Source organism: Sorex fumeus, unplaced genomic scaffold (genome assembly GCF_029834395.1).
Source record: "Sorex fumeus unplaced genomic scaffold, SorFum_2.1 ptg000128l, whole genome shotgun sequence".
NCBI classification, from domain to species: Eukaryota; Metazoa; Chordata; class Mammalia; order Eulipotyphla; family Soricidae; genus Sorex; species Sorex fumeus.
The window spans coordinates 2,610,865-2,635,903 of NW_026606185.1; the positions used below are offsets into that span (position 1 = coordinate 2,610,865).

The 25,039-nt window shown below is 44.9% G+C and overlaps 1 protein-coding gene across 1 annotated transcript in view; it reads right to left on the reverse strand.

The window, feature by feature from the left end:
• The window catches only part of ABHD12 (abhydrolase domain containing 12, lysophospholipase), a 63,090-nt gene that overhangs the window by 17,510 nt on the left and 20,541 nt on the right, over positions 1 to 25,039 (reverse strand). Inside the window, exon 2 of the mRNA XM_056138088.1 lies at positions 1,591 to 1,715. Within this exon, the coding sequence (XP_055994063.1) occupies positions 1,591 to 1,715 (125 nt within the window). The remainder of the gene's footprint in view (positions 1 to 1,590; positions 1,716 to 25,039) is intronic.

A 25,039-nucleotide genomic window follows, 5' to 3' on the forward strand; every position in this document is an offset into this window, starting at 1 on the left:
AAATAAAAAACGTATTTTGGATCTACAAAGTATAATTATTGACCTTACCGTTTCTGTTCCTCTTCTTACCGTTCCTCTTTTGAACAGAAACACCTTTTTAGTCAGTGATTTCAAGTTTCTACAAGTGAGTCTATTACAGACTAAATAACTGAAACTTGTATGCCAGAAGCCCTCAGGATCCGGAGCACCCGTGGACCATACGCACAGGGCTGGAGCCCTGTCAAGGCGTCACCCACGTCTCCTCTGATCTGGCCTGGCACAGCCATCGCCCCCCTCTCCACCCCCGTCCTAAGGCCTCAGCCCTATCGGCCTGCAGCCTGCGCGTTCAGCTCCCCAGGGCGTTGAGGGTCAGGCAATCAACACACCACAGAGCGCATCTCACCCAGCTCAGTGCACCTGCCACGTGCCAGCCCCACGTCCTGTCCCAGTGTCTCACCTGCAGCCCTGGCCCCTTCCTTTCTCTAGCTCTTTGGTGTTGGTTGTTTTTGTTTTGGGGGCCACACCTTGCAATGCTCAATGAGTCACTCCTGGCTCCGTTCTCAGGAGTTACTCTCCGCAGTGCTCAGGGACTGACCCGGGCTGGCCCTACCCCCTGTTCTATCGCTGCAGCCCTGCTCCCCCAGCCTCCCATGGCATGAGAGCAGGCCCTGCTGGGAGCCCAGCCCTCTGTCTCTTGGTGTGGTGCACCTGCATCTGTGTCCTTCGCTTTGCCCCAAAGTGGGGAAAAAAAAAAAAAAAAACCAGTGTGAAAAACAAATCAAGAATAACCTGGATATTTAAGAAGACTGCAGCCCCGCAAAGCTAGCATGTCAGTCCTCAGGAGCCAGCGTGGACCAGCTTTCCTAGGGAAAAAAGTTTGAATTTTTTTCAGGAAAAGAGGCCGAGCAGCTAAGGCGGAGGTGGAGCATTTGACTTGCCATGAGGCCTGAACTCGGGTCCCAGTGCCAGGAGCCCCCACAGAACACCAGAGTCTACTGTTCTGAGGGAGTAACTTGCTTCAACTCAGCCCAGAGCCCGGCTGGGGCCCTGGGAACCCCCTCCACCCCTGCCCCCACATACACAAAGAAAGGCCTGATCTCTTCCCACTAGGGGCCGCCCCAAAGGGACCCAGGTGTGGAGTCGCTCCTGGCAATGCTCGGCCTGTGTATAGGCCTGTGACCTGGGAACTGGTGCTGGTGGCAGCAGGGGAGTGAGGTGTGGTATCTGCTGGGATCAACCCTGGCACGGGCTCTGCCACTTGCACCCGAACCCCAGTCCAGTTGCTGTTTCTCAGGGACCATCTCTTCCAGGACAGCCGGCGAAGACTGCATAAAGGGCCTTGAACTTGACAGCTTGCCAAAACTCTCCATGCCGTTAGCGTTTCCAGTGAAACTCAGACACAGAAAGACCGGCAGCGATCCAGTGGTCACCTGCACTGACAAATGAATATCACCGTCCTTACACACACCCTGCGCTGGGAAGCGGCACAAGAAAAGTTCTGGGTAGCAGAAAGGGTCCATTTCTGGATCTGAGGATATCAACATAGGAAACACTGCGAATATGAACGCTTAAATAAAATCAAAGGAAAAAAATTGAGGACAAAGCACTTACCAAAATTCAAGAAAATCAATTTGGCTTGTATCCCAGGACATAGTTTGATGAGAAATGGAATGGCAATGTACAAGCCCAAAACAAAGAGAAGGATCTTCCTCAGCCGGAACCACACACCCTTTCGCCTGCAAGAGGAAAACAGGGAGCAGGTCAGAGGGAGGAGGCGCAGCTTCACTCCGGCTGCCCAGCCGCGCGGTCTGAGTCCCCAGTGCAGAGCCCCATGCAGCTGTCCCCAGCACAGCACACCGCAGGGAGAGCAGAGCCTGCTTTGGTAAAAGTGACCAGGTGGCCTTCTCCTTTGGGCTGAGGGCCCTGCAGCTGGGCAGGGAGGGCCGCCAGGTTTTTCCAGAAGTGGACGAAACAGTCCTGGCGGATTCCCAGCTTTGCCTAGACACATTCTCCCAAATGCCCCACCGCACACAGCCACCACCTCTGCTGCTGCCCTGTCCTGAAGGCGTTCATGTCCGGGGAACCCACAGGGAGCAGGGGTCGCCTGCCCCTCAGTGTCCTGCCTTTCCTCTTTGTTGTCTTTTGGTCACACCTGGCAATACTTAGGGCTGGCTCCTGGCTCCATGCTCAGGAATGACTCCTGCTGGACTCAGGGGACCCTATGGGATGCTGGGGACCCAACCTGGCAAGAGCCTGACCCACTGTACTGTGGCTCCAGCCTCCTCAGTGTCCTTTTCTTTTTTTTTTTTCTTTTTTTCTTTTTTGCTTTTTGTATCACACCCGGCGATGCACAGGGGTTACTCCTGGCAGTGCTCAGGAAACCATATGGGATGCTGGGAATCAAACCTGGGTTGGCCGCGTGCAAGGCAAATGCCTTACCTGCTGTGCTATCTCTCCAGCCCCTCAGTGTCCTTTTCAAGTTACTCAGCTGCCCAAGATTTCCTCACTCTGTTCCCAACTGCCTTTCTAAACTGTCCCTAGCCTGGAGAGCCTCAATAATCTCAGCCAGAGAAACCCGTCTACAACTAAAACATAAAGGGCCCGAAGAGCTTCTGCTTAGATGATTTGTATTTATTATCTGTGATGGAAGCTAAAAAAAAAAAAGGAGAAATGACTACCCATCCATCTAATAATAAAAAGAACAGCCTTCTACATATATGACTAACTTTCAACACAAAACTTCTATTTTGGGGGCTGGAGCAACAGTACAGGAGTAGGGTGCATGTCTTGTGTGTCGCCCAATGGGCTCGGCCCCTGGCAGCACCTATGATGCCCATAGCCAGGAGTGAATCCTGAGCACAGAGCCAGGAGGAAGCCCTGAGCATACCCAGGCGCAATGCACAGCTCCCTCCCAAGAAAAGAGCTAAGAAATAATATTTCTAACAAAACACTTTAGTGAGAAGAGTGACATCTTTGCAAATTTCTTTGAACTAGAGAGTTTAACAAACAATTAATAGGTTCAAGTATCTGCTGCATTTGATATGTTGTGATAATACACATAAAATAACATCTGAAAAACACTATAGTACTCATAAGAGAATGAGAGTACAATAACACACAAAACCAAAAAACACAAAGCGTGTCAGTACTTTCAGGGAAGCTGGTTTCACCTGTGAAACCCTCTGAAAGGCAGTGGAGGAGGCCCACTGGGCAGTCACGGTTTTCTCCAAGAGTGACCTGATCTTGGCATGTGCAACAATACAAAGACTTCCCAGAGCAATACGGACCATGAGTCACACTGGACAGGACGCTACAACATGGTTCATCAGGAGAGCCCTGGAGGACACGTGTGGGGCCTGGGTTCAATCCCTGGTGTCCCACATCACTGGCATCCAGGAAGTGCAGCCCTAGGTTCATCGACAAAGTGAGAAGACCCTGAGACGCTTGGACAGGGCGACCAGGGAAGGGGAGGGGGAGGTCACTGGGTAGAAATGCCCAGGTATGAATCCAGAAATTAACTGATGCGCCAGAACAGTTTGAAGGGGTTTATTAGGTCAGCACTTTCAAGAGGAAAGATGGAGGCTCTTGTACTTATAGGTTCCAGCCCTGAAGTTAGGGGATCTGGTCCAAAATCTCTAGACATAAGCTCTACGATCAAAGACAGATTTCTCTCTCTGAGCTGTTATATCCTGCAGGGTGGGGTACAGCCAGGAACAGCACACAGTGACGCACACAAGTAGACAGGCGCCCCCAGCAACAGGCTCACAATCTAGCTTATCATGGTCTGTTTATTCCTCTCCTGTAAGAGATCAGTGTCTGGGCACAATGAGTGGTCTCCAAAAGGGAAGGGTTAAGCATAAATTAAAGAAGTTCCAAGAGCCTCTGAAAGACACAGGATTATATTCTCAAAGAGAACCAAGAGCCCCTCAAAGAGAAAAGGGGCTGAAGAGAAACATCGCTCAATAGGCTGAAAGCATGCTTTCATGCTGGAGGCCTGAGCACAGAGCCAGGAGCAGCCCCCAAGCACCACTGGGGATGCCCCCCCACCCCCCGCCCCAACCATCCACACAAGAGCAACAACAGGAAAAAAAAAAACTAGCAGGACGGCCAACCGTAGTGCCTAAGATTATACTTTTTAAAGAAAAGACAGAGAAGAGTGGACAGTCAACACACCATCAGCCAATGCAGATACCAAGTCCACGCCGGCTCTCACGGCAGCTCAGGCTGGCCACTCCCGGCCGCCCACACTCCCTCACACTCCCTCCAGTGCCATGGAAACCTTGGCTGCACTGTCAACTGCCACGGAAACTTGCAGTTCTGTGCTCTGGGAGCGAAGAAAACATATGCCTACATAAAGGCTGTTCAAGAATGCGCAGGAAGCATTCCTCATGGAGAGGAATCAGAGGCATCAATGTCCCCAGTGCTGAGTGCACCATCCACCTGCCCTGGGCACTGTTTGGCAGTGCAGATGAGCCACCGAGACAGACAATCCCCCATGTAGCTGCTGAGTAAAAGCTGACTCGGCTTACCTTAAAGGAATTTCCATTCATTAGCAAAATTATGATTTTCTTTCCTGAGCTGCCTCTGGGTGGATTTTTTTTTTTTTTTTTTTTTGCTTTATGGGTCGCACCTGGTGATGCACAGGAGTTGTTCCTGGCTCTGCACTCAGGAATTACTCCTGGTGGTGCTCGGGGGACCATATGGGATGCTGGGAATCGAACTCGGGTTGGCTGCATGCAAGGCAAACGCCCTACCCGCTATGCTATTGTTCCAGCCCCGAGGGTGATTATTTCTTATAAAAAGATGCAGACTATGGATTTTCATATTCTTTACATTTTGAAATAGTTTAATGTATGATGAAAAAAAATCTGTTCCTTATACCAAGAAGAAATGAGGCTAAAACAATGACTAGGAAAAAAAAATGATTTTCTTCATATTTTAGGTAACTATTACCAACTCTTCTTGGGGTCATTTTGTTAATATTTTCAGAAATCACCTTGATGACAGTCTTCACTTATTTCTGATACTGCTGCTATGAATGGAAGATGTGGCAGTTGTTCTTTCTTGCTGGTAAGCAAAGAACATTTCGCAAACAGCTGAGGAAAAAGTGTTGCTTCTTGTAACTTTCCCCCACATTTCATATGCCCATATTCAAAGGCACCTTTTTTTTTTATGTCACAGACTGTAAAATGACTAAAAGTGCTTTTCTGTAGAGATTACACATACTATTGATTCTATAAACAGATTACCAGAACCATCTGCCAAGGGAACCGGAGAATAAATTTAGTAAATGGATTCACATTACAGCCCAATAATCACATTCTTGGGCATTCATTTTTTTAAAAAAGAAAACTTATTTTCACACAGTAATTTGAACATGAATATTTATATTCCTTCGGTTTCTAATAGTCCCAAGCTGGAAGCAACCCAGATGACTTTCAATGGATTAAGTGGGTTAAACAAACTGAAGCACAATCAAACCATGGATTACCACTCAGCTATAAGGAGGAACGAACTACTAAATCTGACACTTGGGAATGAAAGTGAAGGGGAAAAGGCAATTCACCCTAAAAGATTCTGTACTGCATGAGCTCACAAATACAACATCCTTGAAACAACCAAACTAGAGATGGGGACTAGCGTCTGGTTGTCCTGGTTCAGGGATGAGAACAAGCTTGGCATTGCTAGAAAGGGGTGGGAGAAGTGATCCCCCGGAAGTGGTACAGACAGGGACCTGGAGGAGAATGACAGTGGTTCCATGAAACTGCAGAGGATGTGGAGCCAGAATGACGCTATAGCGGGGAGGATGCCCTCCCGGCACCCCATCTGGTCCCGAGTTCCATCACGACTGCTTCCTGAGCGCAGAGCCAGGAATTAGCCCTGAGCACTGCTGGTGTGGCCCCCAAAACCACACACGATGAAGCGTACAGAAACATACACACAGACACACATACAAAGAGTGCGTTTGAAGTAGTGAAATCTGAAGATGCTTCATGACTTTATCGCCCTCTCTTTCCTAGGGCTGACTCGAACTCTAGTTTACGCCGGATACTACCACCGCAAGAGCATGGGGACAGGAGCCCTGATTTCCCAGCATGTCTACGCGCCCACTGGGGAAATCTACAATCATTTCAAAACAGGTTATAAACAAACAAAAACAAGTAAACGCAAAGTATGCTTCACAGAAGAAACCAAATTCCAAGATCCAGCTTGGCCCAGGTCATGCCCGGCTGAGCAGCCCTGACCGCTGCCCCGCTCCCGGGGTTCCTGGATCTCCTACCCTAATTCCCACCTCCTCTCCCATGGCCCCTCTACCCAGAAGCAACAGTCCTGAGTACCCAAGATGCAACCTGGAACTGCGCCCTAAAATGACAGGTTTTTGTTGTTGTTGACATTTCTGGATAGGTTACTTTAAAACACTAAAAAAAGAAAAAAGAAAGACAATGTGTACAATGTACAACTTCCTGCTACCTCGAACAATAGGTGGTGGTGGGGGGGGATCCCAAAACACTCTTTAGTTCAATCAAATTAAATAATTTGGTTATTTAACAAGTCAGTGTAGTTAAACAAGAATATAAGATGGGGTTGGAGAGACAGCCGGGCCGGGTGAAGGCAGTGCAGTGCATGCTGCTGCCCAGAGTCTGATGCTCCCTGCCACCCTAAACCCGACTAGGAGTGCTCCCTGAGTGCAGTTAGATGTGGCCCAAAACCAAAAAGAAACAAAAAGACTCTAAGGTGAGGCTGAGAGGAAGCTGAAATCAGTGTCTGAGAAGAACTAAAGGGGTGGAGTAGGTGCCTGGGAAAAGCCCAGGGTCTGGCGAAGGAGGCCGACCTCGTGGCAGAGAGCAGATGAGGGCGGACATTTATTAGTTCCAATGTGGTACTGGGGTAAACAGACAAAAAGATACACAGAACAGAATAGAGAGCGCAGAAACAGATTCAGATAGACATAATCAACTGATCTTTGACAAAGATGCAAAAGAAAAATCACATACAGAAGACCACCAACAACACGGGAAACTGACAGCACACGCCAAAAGCATGAACCTAAACACAAAAATTAACTCTAAATGAGTCACAGAGATAAGTGTGAAATATGAAGCTATACGAATACCAGAAGACAACAGGAGAAACTCTAGATGGCTGCAGGCATGGAACGACGATCTTAGAGCTATACTTAAGAAAGGAAAAACCGAAACCTAGCCTCCATTAAAATTAAAAATCCCGTGAGGACAACGTGAATAAGAGGATAAGCCAGACTGGGAGGAAACATCGGCAAAAGACACATCTGAAAAAGATCTCTTATCTAAAACAAAACACACAAGGAATTCTTAAAGCACACCCACAAGAAAACAAACAATTGATTACAAAATGAGCCCAAGCTGTACAACCACCTTATCCAACAGATAAGGTCAGCAAGCATATGCAGAAATGTCCCACATAATCTGTCACTAAGGTAAGTGTCACTAGGAAAACACAAATTTAAACCACAGTGAGGTACTATTTGTACTTCTATCAATGAAAAATTGTTTGGCTATTTTTGAGGACAGCTTGGTGATTTCCTATAAAACCGGACAAACTCTGACCATGCAATCCAGCAAGTATGCCCCAGCAAGTATTCCCATTCATCTACCCAGATAAATGGGAAACACAAGTCCACCCACAAGCATAAACACAAACATTTAAAACAGTCTTTTCCACAAATGCTCAGACTCGAAAGAAGTAAAGGTGTTCTTCAGTCCTGAGATGACAAACTGTGGGACATCAAGATAATGGATCTTATTTAGTGTGCAGTGAAATGAGCTACCCAGCCATGGAAAACGCATGAAAGAAACAGAGCATTACTCATGGAAATCTACAAGAAAGAAGCCAATATGAAAAATTTATACTGCATTTCTATTTAATTGTATCAAATGACATCCTGGAAAAGGCAAAACTTTGTGGAGAGAAACAAGATGAGTGGCCGCAAAGGAAAGGGGATGGAGGTGCAACAGAGAGGGCAGGACACTCGGCAGTGGGAACAGCCTTGGTGCCCCAGGTGGGCACGTTACTCAATCTGCAGAGGGATGGAGTAATGGCTACTGGAAACCTGATACTGGGAGACTCATCTGTGAGTGTGATTAACGGACCACTGTGACAAGGGATGTCAGTAATCCAAAACAGGAGAACCGCATGTGTGTGCGGGCAGGAATACATGAGAAATCTCTACATTCTGTTCAGTTCTGCTGTGAACTTGGAAATACGAAGGTTAAATAGTCAACCCCAGGCAGGGGAGACAGTTACAGGGTCATGCACTTGCCCTGCTCACAGACCACACCAGTTGGATTCTTGACACCACATATGACCCCTGAGCACAGTACCAGAAGTAATCCCTGAGCATGGCCGGTGTACCCCAATCGGTGTCCCCAAAATAATCAAATGCATAAAATCAGAGACTAGACAGGTATTTGTCAGGGACATAGAAGGGTAAAAAATGGGGATTTAAATAAATCCTCAAATGTGTTGAGGTAGATATGTTATTTGTTCTTATGGCAATAAAAATTTCAAACAAAACTTATTAAATTACAAAATCAGCAACAAGGTGTTACTCAGGGCTATCAAGCATTTTTTGGCCCTTCGTTTCAAATGCCTATAAATACTACTGATTTTGAATGAATTTTGTATCCTGCAACCCTGCTCAATCTGTTAAGTTTTTTAGTAGAAATTTTTACGGCTTACGATAGGTTGTCATACGCAAAGAAAAAGCTTTAGTTCCTCCATCCCAATCTGTATACCTTTCATTTCTTCCTTACCTACTCTGACTAGACTTTCCCACACAATATTAAGTAGTAGTCAATTAGACATGTGTGTGCCACTCCTGATCTAAGAGGGACTGCGTTCAGTATTTGGGGGGAGGGTATGGCAATTCTTGGCCTATCAACCAGTGGTCCAGAGTGTCTGAGGATCTGGTGATGCTCCGGCCCTGAGTGCCCAGGTTACCCAGGCACCCTGGCAATGCTCAGAGGCTCCAAGGCTGCACCCAGGATGCTGGGGAACCCGGCGGTGCCACACTAACAAAGGTAGGCTGCTCACAAGGCCTGTGCCTTACCCTGGTGCTCTCTAGCCCTTACGTTCTTATTTTTGTGGTGCCCTGAGCTTACCAATCTAAAATCTCAACGATGCCATATATTTTAGGACTGGAACTCACCCCAGCTCCCAATCCTTTGCGAGAATGTATGTTGTGAGTTTTTGAAAGCTGTCCTATAACAGGTTATAAAGTTCACCTTTTCAGTTTTGGGGCCCCACCCAGAGGTGTGTTTTCTGAGTGTTTTTATCATGAAGGGTTTTATCCAATGTTGGAGTTCGTCAAATGTTTCTCTTGAACCCTTTGAAAGGATAATGTGGAGTCTGTCTTTTATTCTATTAATAGGCATATTTCATTAGTTGATTTCACATTGCTGGGCTCTCACTCACGTGTGTAGAAAATCCAGATGTGTTAATTTCCCCCCTACCCCTTTATCGCTGTCACCTGCCCATGCTTGTTTACTAAGCCTACACCTCAGCCCTGGGGCTCGCCAGCGGTTCCACCCCTGTTGTGGGACCAGGGATCAGAGCAGCAGTGCCAGGGTTTGAATGAGGCTGGGGTGTTCACCTAGGCGTGCAAGAGAAGGGCTCTACCACAACGCCATACTCCCGGCTGTGCAGATGTTTTATACATTGTTGCATTTGGTTTGCTAGGGGTTTTCTTCAACAGTTGAGCCCAGGGTTTATTCCTGGTTCTGATTCACGGGTCACTCCTGTGATGCTTGGGACCCTATGGAGAGCCGGGGTCACTCTGGCTAGCTGCTTGCAAGGCAAGCACCCTGTGCCCTCCCCAGCCCCTGCTGGAGATTCTCCTTCAACATGCATAAGTAAGACTGACTACAGATTTGTCTTCTTGTGATGCCTTTGGTTTCAGAGTGATACTTGCTTTATGAAACAGGTTGGAAGGGTTAAGCCTTCTTCTATATGTTTTAAGAATCTGAAGAACTTTTTGCAAGAATTGTAAATGTTGGACAGAATTTACCAAGTGAAGCCTTCTTAGTCTTGTTTTTGATGTGTGGAAATTAAAAATTCATCACCTTACTTAAGTCATTCTCCTTAAGTATCACTGTATACTTCAAGTTTTTATTTTTTATTAGTTTGGTTATAATAATGCTATGTTTGTGGTTTTTATGCACGAGTACCGTATATTTCACCAGGCTGTATTTCTCACAGTGTGACTATTAATACAATTATCTACTTATATTAACTAGTTTACAGAATTGAGCAGGGGGGAGCAGGGTGGCAGCAAGGGGGGCTCACGGGGGGTGGAATGTCTGATGCATGAAACCCTGTCATGAACAGCACTGTAAACCACAGTGCCTAAATTTTAAAAACCATTTTAATTTAAAAAAAGTAGCACTGAGTGCCGAAGAACAGATGACTGGTCAAAGAAACTCTGGTACATTTACACAATGGAGTACTACGTAGCTGTTAGAAAAATGAAGTCATGAAATTTACATACAAGTGGTACTACATGGAAAGTATCATGTTAAGCGAAATGAGTCAGAAAGAACAGGATAGACACAGAAAGATTGCATTAATCTGGGGAACATAAAGTAACAAAATCGGAGACTAACACCCAGGAGTGGCTGAGATTAGTACCAGGAATTTTGCTCCATGACTTGGAGGCCAGCCACATTGCTAGGGGAAAAGGAAGCTCAGATAGAGAAGGGAGCACCAAATAAAGGGTGTTGGGAGGATCCTCCCAGGATGGGAGACGCATGCTGAAAGTAGACTATAGACCAAACATGATTGCCACTCAATGCCTCTCTTGCAAACCACAACAGCCAAAAAGAGAGTGAGAGAGAGAGAACAAAAGGGAATGCCCTGCCACAGAGGCAGGGTGGGATGGGGGGGGCGGGGGGTGGGAGGGATGCTGGGACCCATGGTGGTGGAGGATGGGCGTTGGTGGAGGGATGGATACTTGATCATTGTATAACTGAAACCCAAGCACAAAAATTTGTAAGTCTATAACTGTACCTCATGGTGTTTCACTAATAAAAAAAAAGTAGCACTGTAGCACTGCTCTCCCGTTGTTCATTGATTTGCTCGAGTGGGTACCAGTAACATCTCCTTTGTGAGACTTATTGTTACTATTTTTGGCATATTGACTACATCACGGGTAGCTTGCCAGGTTTTGCTGTGCGGGCGAGATACTCTCTATAGCTTGCTGGGCTCTCTGAGAGGGGCGGAGGAATGGAACCCAGGTCGGCTGCGTGAAAGGCAAATGCCCTACCTGCTGTGCTACTGTTCCAGCCCAATTGAAAAAGTAAATTATTGGGCTGTAGCAATAGTACAGTGGGTAGGGCATTTGCCTTGCACGTGGCCGACCCGGGTTCGACTCCCAGCAGCCTATATGGTCCCCTGAGCATCACCAGGGGTAAATCCTGAGTGCAGAGCCAAGAATAACCCCTGTGCATTGCCAGGTGTAACCCCAAAAAAGCAAAAAAAAAAAAAAGAGTTAAGTTATCTAATTTTATGACATGCAATTATTTAGAGTATTCCCTTATGATCCTATTTCTGTAAGAATACTTGCAATACTCAATGTTCTTTTCTGATTTTAGTTCTTATCATTTTTTCATCAGCCTAGCTAAAAATGGGTTAATTTTATCTTTTAAATGACTTCTAGTCATTGATTTTCTCTATTGTTATTCTATTCCTTATTTCATTGATTTCTGCTCAATTATATGCTTCTGCTTCATTTAGATTTATATTGCTCTTCTTTTCCCAAAGTTTTAAGGTAGTAGGTCAGCTTACTTAGTTTTCTGTTGAGAGGTCACACCCATTACAGACAGGTGTGTCCAGGGGCCGGGCAGGGCCAGAGACCGCACCTGGGCACCAGCACGCACAGCCTGTGCTCCAGCCCTCTGAGCAGTCTCCCCTGCCCTAATCTGAAATCAACTAAAAATACAGCGTTTACAGCTGTAGATGCCGTGCCCGCGTTGTATCTTACAGTGAGATAGAGTCTATCTACTATTTTTCCAAGTACGTCATTTTTCTAGACAAACATTACTTGTTAGTAGAAAGGACGAGTTGAGGGGCCAAAGCAATAGGACAGCAGGGAGGGCCTTGCGTTGCATGTGGCTGGCCCAGGCTGGCGCCCCTGCACCCCATGTGGTCCCTTGAGTCCCACCAGGAATAAGTCATGAGCACAGCCAGGTGTCCCAGAGCCCAACCTGCTCCTATCTACACCCCATTTCTGAAGACCTGAGTGCTGGGCACTTGTTCACAACGATAACTGGGGAGGAAATTTAGTAATGTCCCTTCTTCTTTTCATGCCTTTTGAGTTATATGCCAAAAAAAAAAATGCAACACAGAGTTGAAAAAGCAATTTTTTAAATGCTATGATAGCTCAAGTCTTTTCCATCTTCACTGGCAGCCAGTAAGTTGACAGTGGGCTTGCAAAATAATTTTAATGCCGTCACACGATGCATACTTCCAATTTCTCGGATTTCACCGCATCTGAGTCCTTTTCTCCCTGTTCCTTGACTTTGGCCTGCCCTTCAGCAAGGATACTGAGAACTCATCTCCACACCAGTTACCAAGTTCCTTATCCTTTACTATCGAATTCCAAGTACGGACTTGCCTTTAACAGAAATTGCTTTAGGAATCGTCATTTGCTGCTGATGCTAGTATTAGTGGGTTCAGCCTCTACAGAAAACAGTATGGAAAATTCTGAAAAATTAAAAATAGGGAACCACCCTATGATCCAGTGTTCTCCTCAGCAACTACCCAAAGAATATGAAACAGGAATCTGCAGAGGGAGGCACATCAGTGCTCTCTACTGTGCCTGCAGCAACCAGGGCCTGGGAACAATCCCAAGCAGATGAGGGACAAAGGAAGACGTGAAGGAGAATCACACTGGAATGTCCTTGACAGAACTAGAGTTGTGAGAGTCATGAGAAACAAAGTCAGAAGGAAGAGGACAAATATCAGATGGCCTTCCCGGGTGGTGTTTACAGCGAGGAAGCGAGGGAACAGATACTTCCCATGAGATGATGGCTACACACTGAGGCCACAGAAACTGTGGGTGGGTAGGGGTGGGAATGAACTATGAACTAAGCTGGGAGAATCCATCATGTTCCTGTGGTGGTGGGTGAGGTGTGCTCAACACTGTATCCCTAAAATGCACAAACATCCGCACTCTTGCAAATCAAAGTAATCACAATTAAATACATTGGAAATCTTTGAAGCCAACTCAGCAGCAAGAATCCTCCTACCCTGACTGTCTCCTCCCACTGAGACAGAGATGGGGAAACAACTCTTACATAAAGGAGTATGTTTTGTAATACTGTTTCTATGCCTGATTCATGGCTAAGACTTTAGAATAAAAACAGTAAGATTTTTCTTCACCTATCTCTGTATATTTACATATGTGTGTACATGTTATGGTGGTTTTTACCAAATGAACTTATAACAACCCTTAAAGGAGCTATTCCATTGGCGTAGAGAAAAATTAGTGCTTTAAAAATTAAATATTCCAGGTTGGTGAGATAGCTCAAAAAAAAAAAAAAACCCAACCTAGTTCACAGGCTTTGTATGCAAGAAGTCTGGATTTAATTCCTGGCAATCCCTGAACAGGTCACCATTCTGAGTGACCCTGAACAATATGCCAGACATACCCCAGACCACAACCAGCTGTGACCTTCCCCCAAAAAGACTAAAGTTAAAAAAAAAGAATAAAAATGATATTCCTAAAACTCCCCAAAGTATAGGGATATATACTTCATATAAAACCAGTTTAGGGTCAGAGGAATAGTACTGTGGGTAAGGTGCTTGCTCTTACATGTGGTTGACCCAGCTTCAATTCCCAGCACCGGCTATGGGGTCCTGAGTGTGGAACCAGGAGTATGTCCTGAGCACTGCTGAGTGTGGCCCCCAAACAAACAAAAGACTAGTTTTGTATGGTAGTTGTAATACAAATTGGTGTCTTTGGAGTTATCTGCCATATTACCAAACAATGTTATTCTACACGGATTTATAGCCAAATAATCTTATGACAATTTGGTGTTTTAAGTTTACGAAAAATACAGACTTAATGTAAGAACAAGTGAATTTTTTTATAATCACTTGGTATCTATCACTCATACTAAACACAGTCAATAAAGCACAGAAAAAGGGCTGGAGCAGTAGTACAGCAGATAAGATGTTTGCCTTGCTTGAAATCAACGCAGGATCAATTCCAAGCATCCTGTATGGTCCCTTGAGCTCCTTGAGTCAGGAGTTATCACTGAGCATAGAGCCAGGAGTACAGGGTGTGACCACACACTACAGGGTGTGCCCACCCCAAAAAATCTACTTAAAAAAAAAGCTGTGTATTTACCTTTCTTAGGCTTTTCTACTACCCTTGTTTGTTTTGGGGCCACACCCGGCTGTGCTAGGGGTTTATTCTGGCAATTTGATCAGGGGTTAGTCCTGACGATGTTTAGGGGGTCACTAAGGGTGTCAGAGATTGGACTCTGCCCAGCCCACTATATTATCTTTTGGGCTCCAACACTGAATTTTCTGTTATGTGTTTTGGGCCATGCCTGGTGGGGCTTCGGGGCTCCCAACTCTCCTCAGAGGCCCCTTGGCAGGGAGAGGCCCGCGAAAGTGCACGCACACCATGCACTCACTTCGCTGGCTCTCTGGCTCTCTAGTGATTCTAAGAATGTCTGTGAGCATGATGTCAAAATAGATATCAAGGGACTAGATGACGAGAGATGGCTCATCGGGCTTGAGCACAGGAAGCTTTGCATGAGGGCATCTTGGGCTTAATCCCGTACTGCATGGCCTGAGAGCACTGTTAGGGGTGACACAGGGAGCAGCCCCCAACACTGCCAGGTAAGGAACCCAAAACAAAATGGCAATCTTGGCTTAGTCCTGCAAAATTTAATGAACAATAAAAAGCATGATTATTAATATTTAGGTAAACGAAGATTATAAATTTTATAAAGTCACTGGGGCAGGGTATGATACTGGATTCTACTATGCATGAAACTCTAACATTAACATTACCTTTATAAGCCACTGTAACTAAAAATTTTAAAATTCCCAAGAATCTAACATCTTTATATGACATTAATAGCTTTGTGCATCTATATAGTATATACATGTCAAATGCTGTATATATAAGTGGATGGATATATACATATATATTTTATAAAATTTCAATTAATCTGTATCACTGTCACTGTCATCCCACTGGTCGTCGTATTACTTGAGCGGGCGATAGTAACGTCTCTATTCCTCCCAGCCCTGAGATTTTAGCAGCCTCATCTTACTCGTCTTTTTCCAATGATTGGAGGCTCTTTCACAGTCAGGGATATGAGACCTGTTGTCGTTACTGTATCTGGCATATCAAATACGCCACAGGGAGCTAGCCAGGCTATGCCCATTTAGGCGGGATACTCTTGGTAGCTTGCCGGGCTCTCCGAAAGGCATAAATGGGTAGAACTATCTTATAATGTCTGAAAAGCAGCCTGGAGCATGGTGGAGGTTGGGCAGTGGAGGTCAGCTGCCAGGGCTGGGTCCCTGGGGGTGGGGAGGGTTCTCACCCGCCCCATAGCCTGCCTATATATGGCTATCGAGAAATAACTACTTAGCCATTTCCTGAGATTTTTAACTATTAGATTCTGTTTTGAGATGTTTAAAGGACATCATAATCTGCTACACTGAATTGTTCTGAATGGTTCAATTAAGTACAGTCTAATGCTGCTTTCCTGAAACAGATAAATAGAATCCAAATCCAAAGAAATAACGAATACCAAAATATATGACCAAAAATTTAAGTAGTTGCATTTAATAGAGATCATTCTTCTGAAACCTGCTTTCCATTTTATGATTTATTATTTTTAAATCTACAGTATAACAAGTGTACTAAAAATAGATTTTCAATATTATAGTTTGTCTTCTAAGAAGTTTCAAAAATATTTTCAATAACTTGAAAATTTAAGATTATACTGAGTTAATAGCTAGTCATATATTTGAATCATTTCTAATAGATATATAAAACATTTATTCTTTAGCATAAATTTGTTTATATAGGGGCTGGAGCGATAACACAGGGGGTAGGGCGATTGCCCTGCATGTAGCCAACATGGCCAACCCGAGTTCAATTCCTCCATCCCTCTCAGAGAACCTGGCAAGCTACCGAGAGTATCTCGCCCGCGCGGCAAAGCCTGGCAAGCTACCTGTGACGTATTCGATATGCCAAACACAGTAACAAGCCTCACAACATTACTGGGCTCGCTCGAGTAAATCGATGAACAACGGGAGGACCGTGTTTATATAGTTTTGACTTTTTATTGTTATACAGTATAAAGTTACTAAAGATATGTAAGTAGCTGGGATGGAGAGTTGAAACTTTGAGGGTGGTGGGGTGCAGTGACCATTTATACATCAATACCATAAATGGAAACACTATTGAAACAATAATGAAATATGTTTTATTTCCTATTACCTAAACAATAATGAAATGATTTAAAAAAAAAAAGATATTCAGGTCTTCACAGATATTTTTTTTGACACAATGAAATATTGTTCTATAAGGAAGCACACACCACATCATACAAATTCCAAAATGGTGGATTCATGAAGTTTTCTAATCTGCTGCAAAATGTTGTCTAACATACAATTATTTTCTACATGTTATTTTCCTTTGTAAGGTAATGGTAACAATCTATAGACATATATTACATGACATAATATTATATACATACATGTAATGTATATAAATAAAACTAGAAAATCTCTGCAAGTTTTTTTTTCTTTTTGGGTCACACCCAGCAATGCACAGGGGTTACTCCTGGTTTATGCAATCAGAAATTACTCCTGGCCATGCTTGGGGGACCATATGGGATGCTGGAAATCGAACCTGGGTCGGCCGTGTGCAAGGCAAACGCCCTACCCGCTGTGCTATTACTCCAACCTCAACAAATTCTAAAGTAAAAAAACTGATTGTTCCAAATGGGAGGAAGAGAACAAGAAAAATAAATACAGAAAGATTACTAGAAACAGAATTCAATTATGTGTAGTCAAAGGTAGATTAAGGCTGGATGGATTAGCTTCATGTTTTTTAAAAACTGAGTTTTAGTATTAATAAACATAAAGTAGAGGTTTGGTTTTGCTGAAATGACAAAATTTTCAAAGTGGTTTTTTTTTTTTGCTTTTTTGGGGTCACACCGAGCAGTACTCAGGGGTTACTCCTTGCTCTGCACTCAGGAATCACTCCTAGCGGTGCTAGGGGGACCATATAGGATGCTGGGTATTAAACCCAGGTCAGCCACATGCAAGGCGAATGCCCTACCTGCTTTACTATCACTCCAGCCATAAAAGTTTTTCTTTATATTTTAAGTAACCTGCTTAGGAAATAAAGATTTCAAATCACATCAGAATACTCTTGTGAGCTTTATGTTAACCTTTACCATGTCTTTGACTAGTAACAATAACCAGGTATTTTCACTTTGAGACCTGAGGTCACTGTGAGGCAGATAGATAGGACTGTGAGGAAGGCTTCTGCCCAGCACGCAGCAATCTGCTTAGACCCTGGCCCCTACGTGGTCCGCGAAGCCCACCAGGAATGATCCCTGAATGCAAAGCCAGGACTTAAGCCCTGAGCATACTGGTTGTGAATAAAAACCAAATAAATAAAAAATAAAGGACATAAGGTTAATTGGGGGAAAGGGAATTTGCAATCAAGCTATCTCCTATAGCTACGTCTAAATTCTTTTACTATAACTCTAGTTAATAAGTAACTAAACACTCTTATCATTTTGACCTATGATCCTATTTATCCAAGTGTTTAAACCTTTTAACACTTGTGACAACTTATACTATTTGATTTCTTAAAATCTGTAGTGCTGTGGCACTCTCCTCCCATTGTTCACCGATTTGCTCGAGCGGGCACCAGTAACGTCTCCATTGTGAGACTTTTTGTTACTGTTTTTGGCATATCGAATACGCCACAGGGAGCTTGCCAGGCTCTGTCGTGCAGGTGGGATACTCCAGGTAGGGTCTCCAAGAGGGATGGAGGTATTGAACCCAGGTTGGCAGCGTGCAAAGCAAAGGCCCTACCTGCTGTGCTAGCTCCCCAGCCGAACTTAAAATCAAATCCTAATAAATCTTGATCTCAAATGAACTTTGGGATTTCTTAGAGAGTCCCTGGAAAGATCATAAAAAGTTTTGTCTCTGCCTCACATGAATAGAGAAGCTAAAAACAATTAAGTTTATTTGATATGCTGACTTTTAAGTATGCATTATCTAATATGATGTTTAATCTTCCCAAGGTTATTCATATATACAGATTCATATACAGATTATGAATGATAAAATGAATTATAATTTATTTAAAAATTATACAAAATTTCTGGAAATGTATCAAAGTATTTGCTATCCATGACACATCTTGGTACAATGTAGCCACTATAATCTGGTTAAAATTCAAAATGTGCAGATGGAGAGATAGCACAGCAGGTAGGCAGTTCAGCTGACCCCTACAGAATTCAGACTATCACTGACTGCTCTTATTTTCACAGCAATATGGATACTGTGTAAGTTCACTTGGAATCTCTTCTCCTTGTAATAGGACATAGTTGAAAATATTGGTTGTAGAACCAAGACTAGGATTAGATTATTTAGATTATTTGCTCGAGCGGGCCCAGTAATGTCTCCATTGGAGACTTTGTTGTTACTGTGTTTGGCATATCTAATACATCACGGTAGCTTGCCGGGCTCTCCGAGAGGGGCGAAGGATTTGGGAGCAATGCAGAATTGTACACAATCAGACAGCTTTAAGGAATTAAGGTTGACTTTATAAAGCCAATACTTATAAAGTCCTCTTTAAAACAGTTCCCAGCCTTACTTATAAGGCGCTTCCTAGCAGGCCCAAGAGATGAGAGAAGTACCCAAACCTGTTGGGTATGTCAAGAGAAAATTTGCGGCCAGAGATGCAGTACAGCAGGCAGGGTGCTTGCCTTACATGCTGTTGACCCGAGTTTGATTCCCAGTCCCCAGCTGGTCCTCAGAGACCCCTGAGGAGTGAATGTTGAGTACAAAGTCAGGAGTCTGCCCTGAGCACCACCAGGTCTGGTCAAAAAATTAAAAGAGGAATTTGTCCAGCCCACAGGAATTCGGTTCTTGTATTTCAAGAAACTTTTAAAACTTTAATCTGATTACACTCATTTGGGGGATATAAAAAAATATAGAATGAGACAATTACCCAAGGACAGTAGAAGTGAGGGCCCAGAGACTGGTCCATGGTTGGAAGCTGGCCACAAGTGGAGTGGAGTAGGCAATTAGGACAAAGGGACCCATATGACAATGATAGTTGGAAATAATCACTCTGGGCAAGAACTAAATCCTAGAAATAGGTAAAGGAATATATATGATAAACTTGCAGTACCTGTATTGCAAATCATAATGTGGGGGAGGGGGAGAAAAGTGAATGGACTGGTGCTGGAACATTGTATGACTGAAACCAGATCATGAGCTTTGTAACTATGTAGCTCATGATAATTTAATAGTTTAAAAGAATTTAATCTGAGCATCCCTGTGAGTACAAGCAAAACAAATATTGTAGCACTGTAGCACTGTCCTCCCATTATTCATCGATTTGTTTGTGCGGGCCCAGGAACGTCTCCATTGTGAGACTTGCTGTTACTGTGTTTGGCATATGGAATACGTCATGGGTAGCTTGCTAGGCTTTGCTGTATGGGCAAGATACTCTTGGTAGCTTGCCGGACAGAGGGAGGGCGGGAAGGGATGTTATACCGGGGATATTGGTGGTGGGGAATGTGTACTGGTGGAGGGATGGGTATTTGATCATTGTAACTGAATCTCACAGTGATTCAATTAAAAAGAAAGTAACGTGGGGCTCATGCCCAATTCAATCAGCTTAATCAACGGCTGAATAAATAGCATTACTCCTACATTTAAAAAAGAGTATCTTCTGGAAGGTTTTTAGAAATGCCAATGCCAGAAACTTGCCTTGGAAGTTCTAGTTTTCTTGGCCTTGAAAGTAAGTTAACCCGCTTCCCGCCCTGCTGAGGCCAAGAGTTGCCCTCCGCAAGCGGCTCTCCAGTACAGCCATGGACCCAGAGGCACACAGACCTAATTTGGAGCCCAGCAGCTTTCGGAAGAAATGTGGATGGATTATGCATTGAACTATGGTGCTGTGTGCCCCTGGGAGGGAAAGGGTGTCTGTCTCTTCCACCTCCTCCACTCCCCCAGCACGGTGGCCGCTGCCTCAGAACTTATTAGACAGCCAGGTATGAGCCTGCAGTGATATGGCAACTGCGGCCTCATGGGATGGGGGGGAGGAACCAGCATCCTTGGTCCTTCCCACCCTGCTGATGCTGAGAGACATCATATGGCCTTCATAACCAGCAATAGAAAACAAATTATTTTACATTGCCTTTTCAGCAGATCTGATTGTTGGGGGGAAATTCCAAATAATAATGGTGCATCTTTTGTCAAAATAGTGAATGTAATCAAAGTAGAGAGAGAGAGAGAGAGTTAAGTGGAAATCATCTGCCTCACAGGCATGAGGAGAGGTGGGATGGGGGGCATATTGGGGTTCTTGGTGCTTTGGTGCTTTTCCCAAATTCCAGACCTGAGAATAAGCCTCATTTTCTTTCTGGCAAATAGATGCTAAGATTAGGTACTTCTGAATAAGTACGTAGAAATGAGAATAGAAAACCCAATGTATAAATTTAAAGAACACATACATTCCAAAGCAGAATATGCAATTTTACTTGATGGATTGAAAGCACATGCCTGAAAAAAAAAAAAAAAGGTAACTTCTCAGGCCGGAGTAACAGTACGGAGGGCAGAGTGTTTGCCTGGCACGCAGTCAACCTGAGTTCAAGTTTGATCCGCGGCATCCCACATGGTCCCTGAGCACTGCCAGGAAAATTTCTGAGTGCAGAGCCCAGAGTAACCCCCGAGCATTGCTGGGTGTGAACAAAAAAGAAGGAAGGGATGGGGGGATGGAGGGAGGGAGGAAGGAAGGAAGGAAGGAAGGAAGGAAGGAAGGAAGGAAGGCAAAAATGGTAATTTCTTGATGCCTAGTCAAAAGCGCGCAGATAACAGAGAGGTAGAGGGAAAAGTGGGCACCTCAGAGTGCAGCCCACCCACCCCATAAAGGCCCTTGATCCCAGAGCAAGATGGGGGAGAGCAGTTTCCGGCCTGGAGCCAGGCCCAGAGGGCTCCTGCTGGAAAGAGGTGAAGGACATCAATGGGTGACCATGCAGCCAACCTCCTCTGCCAGTGGCTCAGCACGAACCTTACAACTCAGGCTGTTGACACCGTAAAGGACTGAGAACGCATACTCTGGACGCCCTGGTTCAATCCCCGGCATATGTGCCTCCACCCCAGCTTGCCGGGCGTCATCCTGGCAACCCAGTGGCACCTCAAGACCAAGCAGCACCACATTCTAGGGTCCTGGTTCAACTACCTAGTGCAGTTACTGGCACTGGCCTTGGGAAGCAATGCTTGAAAAGCAATCTCTCCCCCCCACCACATACACGAATTCATCCAACTCACTTCAAAGAAGCAGCCTTTGATCATAAATGCATTTCAGACTTTTACCTGGACACCAGAGAGAGCGTTCAAAGGGCCAGACAATGCTTCTGCATATGGAGGCCCTGGGCTACATCCTGGCACCTGTGATCCACCAACACTCAACTGGGAGTGACCCTGAGCACTGCCAGGTGTGTCCCCTGTAGAGCTGCCAGTGGTATCTCCTGGGAGCCTGCAACAGCTCTGGCTGGTGGACCTGGCGACTTCCCTGATCTCTGTATAAAAAGGAGGAACAGGAAAATCGGGAACAAAAGCAGTCATTCTGAATTCTCTGTTCTTCTGCTTTGTGTCTGGGCTACATCCAACGGTGCTCTGGATTACTCCTGGTTTTGCACTCAGGAATCACTCCTGGCGGGACTGGGGGAATACGGGGCACTGGGGATGGAATCTAGGCTAGCTGTGTGCAACACATGCCCTCCCTGCTGTACCATCAGGGCCCTGAGACAGGAGAGGCCAAATGAACCCTTAATCTCTAAGGACAATGCCCGGTGATTTTTATTTTATTCTTAAACTACTTTCGTAAGCAAATAAAATGAATAGATGTTTCTGCTCTCAGCAAATCAAGTAAGTTTAATGAAGTTAGAAGTTACATTTGGCCAACGGCAAAAGTCACCAGAGTTGATCCAATAAGTTATCTGTGGTTCCGGCTATGGGGACAGAAGCTGGACTCAGGGCCTAGCTGTGGAGGGGGCAGGCGAGGAAGAGGTTGTGGGTAGAGTGGGAAGTGAGCGGTGGGGGAGGAGGCTGCAGGGCACATCACAAGAGGAGGACCCTGCTCCGGTGGCAGAACAAAGAACACATCCCCCAACCAGGTCACCCACATGTATGGCTTAGTGTTTCTAATATTTGCTAATTTGGGGACCACACCCAAAGCAATGCTCAGAAGAGCCTGCAGTTTGGTGCTCAGGGTTACTCAAGCTCCCCCCCGGGGCGGGGGGGAGCATGGGGTGCTGAGATTGAACCCAGGCTTCCTGCGTGCAAAACCTGCAAATCCTGCTAATTAGGCTATTCCTCTGGCCCCGACAGCCCTGAATATTTAAGTACCTTGGCTTTCTACCTTCCACCATGAGGCTCTGTATCTTCTGAACTAAGCCATATATTAATCATGTTACTGCTGACAAGCTGAGGGTGCATGTGACGCTCAACAGGACTACAGCACCTGAGGCCCCAAGTTCCATCCCTGTATCTGCAGTCACCCAGACCTTGGTGACTCCCAGCACTGCATCACTGTGCCCGAGCACCTGACCATTGGTTCCACACCACCTGGCCAAGTATGACCTGCTGGTGGGGAGCAGGGAGAAGGGCCCCCCTTCACCCACCCCTCAATAAATCTGTCAGGTCAATTCTCAAGCAGATGCATGGGATGCCCAGAGACTTGGTGAATGGGGCAATCCCAGCAAAAACCTAGGAAGTGGCAGATTTACTGAGTCCACAAGATCACATGCCAGAAGGGACTGTACTATCAGATAAAAATTGAATGCTTAAGAAACGTTAGGGAAAAAAGAATAAAAGAGCAATTTGTCTGGTCTACTTCAACTTTTGTCACGACTCTGGCCCTTCAGAATTAGAGTACTTGCTTAATAGCATGGGTGAGGCTCTGAGGCCCATCCTTCAGCAGCCCCTAAAACACAGCATCACTGGGGTATCACTGAGTTTGGCCCCAACTAAGATAAAAATCCGTTCAGAATCAGAAATCTGCTGGAGTCTCCTCTGCCCGGCTCATCTCCCTGCACTTTCTCCAGGACTCCTCTCCTGCGGTTCCTAAAGGCATACTCAAAAGTTATTAAACTGCTTTAACGAAGAAATACATTTCCCCTTAAGAGTTCTGAACTGCCAGACATTGCCTTTGAAACACGAACTAAGAAAAATACAGAAAAGAAGGATCCCAGAGGCTGCAGCCTCAAATAAACATGGTCATGTTCTCTATAAGCCACTGCCGCTTTTCTTCAGGTACAATATGGAACAAATGGTCTCCTGAGATGAACAGTCTGATACCCTGTCAGCCTGCAGGCTGGAAAACACTTAACCCAGGATGTTAGGACTAACGGAGGTTCACTTTTACTCTCTATCACCCATTTAAAAAATTCCCAAAACAATAACAAACCAATTTTAAAAAAGCAAGTAGATAAAAAAAACATGCATAAGATGTCAGAGGGCTGGAGAGACAGTATAGCAGGCAGTACGGGGTGCCTGGCCTTGCACACCTGACCAGTCTCAACCCCGACACTCCACATGGCTGAGCCCTTGAGCACAGCCAGGGCTGATTCCTTGAGTGCAGAGCCAGGAGTAACCACCGAGCATCTCTGAATGTGGCACTAAAAAATAAGTAAAATTCCCTGCCCTCAGTTTTAAGGTCAGTACAGGACAAATGAATGAGACTTAATTCAGAGATGCCATTTCTTCCTTTCTGTGTTTACTGTTTATGTTTGCCAGAAGTTATTTTCTGCTAAAAGAGCAAAGTACTTTGAGCTAGTTAAAAATATCTGTCCCTCTCCTTTTGACTCATTTCAAAAAGCATGATATTCTCCACGTATAGGCAAATTTCCATTTATATCTCCATCCATTTATAGGCAAATTTCATGACCTGATTTTTCCTAAAAGTCGCATAGTATTCCATTGTTAGATGTACCATAGTTTCATTATTCATTTGTCTGTTTTCAGGCACTCAGCTTGTTTCCAGATTCTGGCTATTGTGAACAGTGCGGCAATGAACACAAGAGTGTAGTTTCTGCTGTGTGTTTTTGGGCTCCCAGGGTATATTCCCGGAGTGGTATTGCCAGGTCAAACGGAAGTTCAATTTCTAGTTTTTTTGAGAAATGTCCATATTGTTTTCCAAAAAGGCATAGACTAATATCTATGGCCAGGGAAAACAGGGGTTAGGAGGACTAGTCAATGGCTGGAACTAACCACAGGTGTGCTGAGGGTAGGGAAGATAGAGAAGAGACCAGTATGACAATAATAGCTGGGAATGATCACGCTGGACAAGATCTGAGGGTTAAAAGTAGGTAAGGGATATTCTTGATAACCTTTCAGTGTCAATATTGCAAACCAAAATGCCCAAAAGGATGGAGGGAGGAAAGGAGAGAGGAAAGGAGGGAGGAGGGAGGAGGGAGGGAGGGGGAGAGAGAGAGAGAGAGAGAGAGAGAGAGAGAGAGAGAATAGCATCTGCCACAGAGGCAGTAGGGGATGGGGGGTGATGGGAAGGAACCTGGGGATACTGGTGCTGGGAAATGTACTCTGGTGGAGGGATGGGTGTTGGAATACTGTATGACTGAAATCTAATCATGAACAGCTTTGTAAGGGTCTATCTCAGAGTCTCAGAGTGATTCAATTAAAAAGTAAAAAAAAAAATGACAGGATGCTGCATCTCACTCAATCTATGAGTAGGAGGCCGTTTTTGTTTTCCCTACACTTTATGACCCGTGGCACAGGGGAGAAG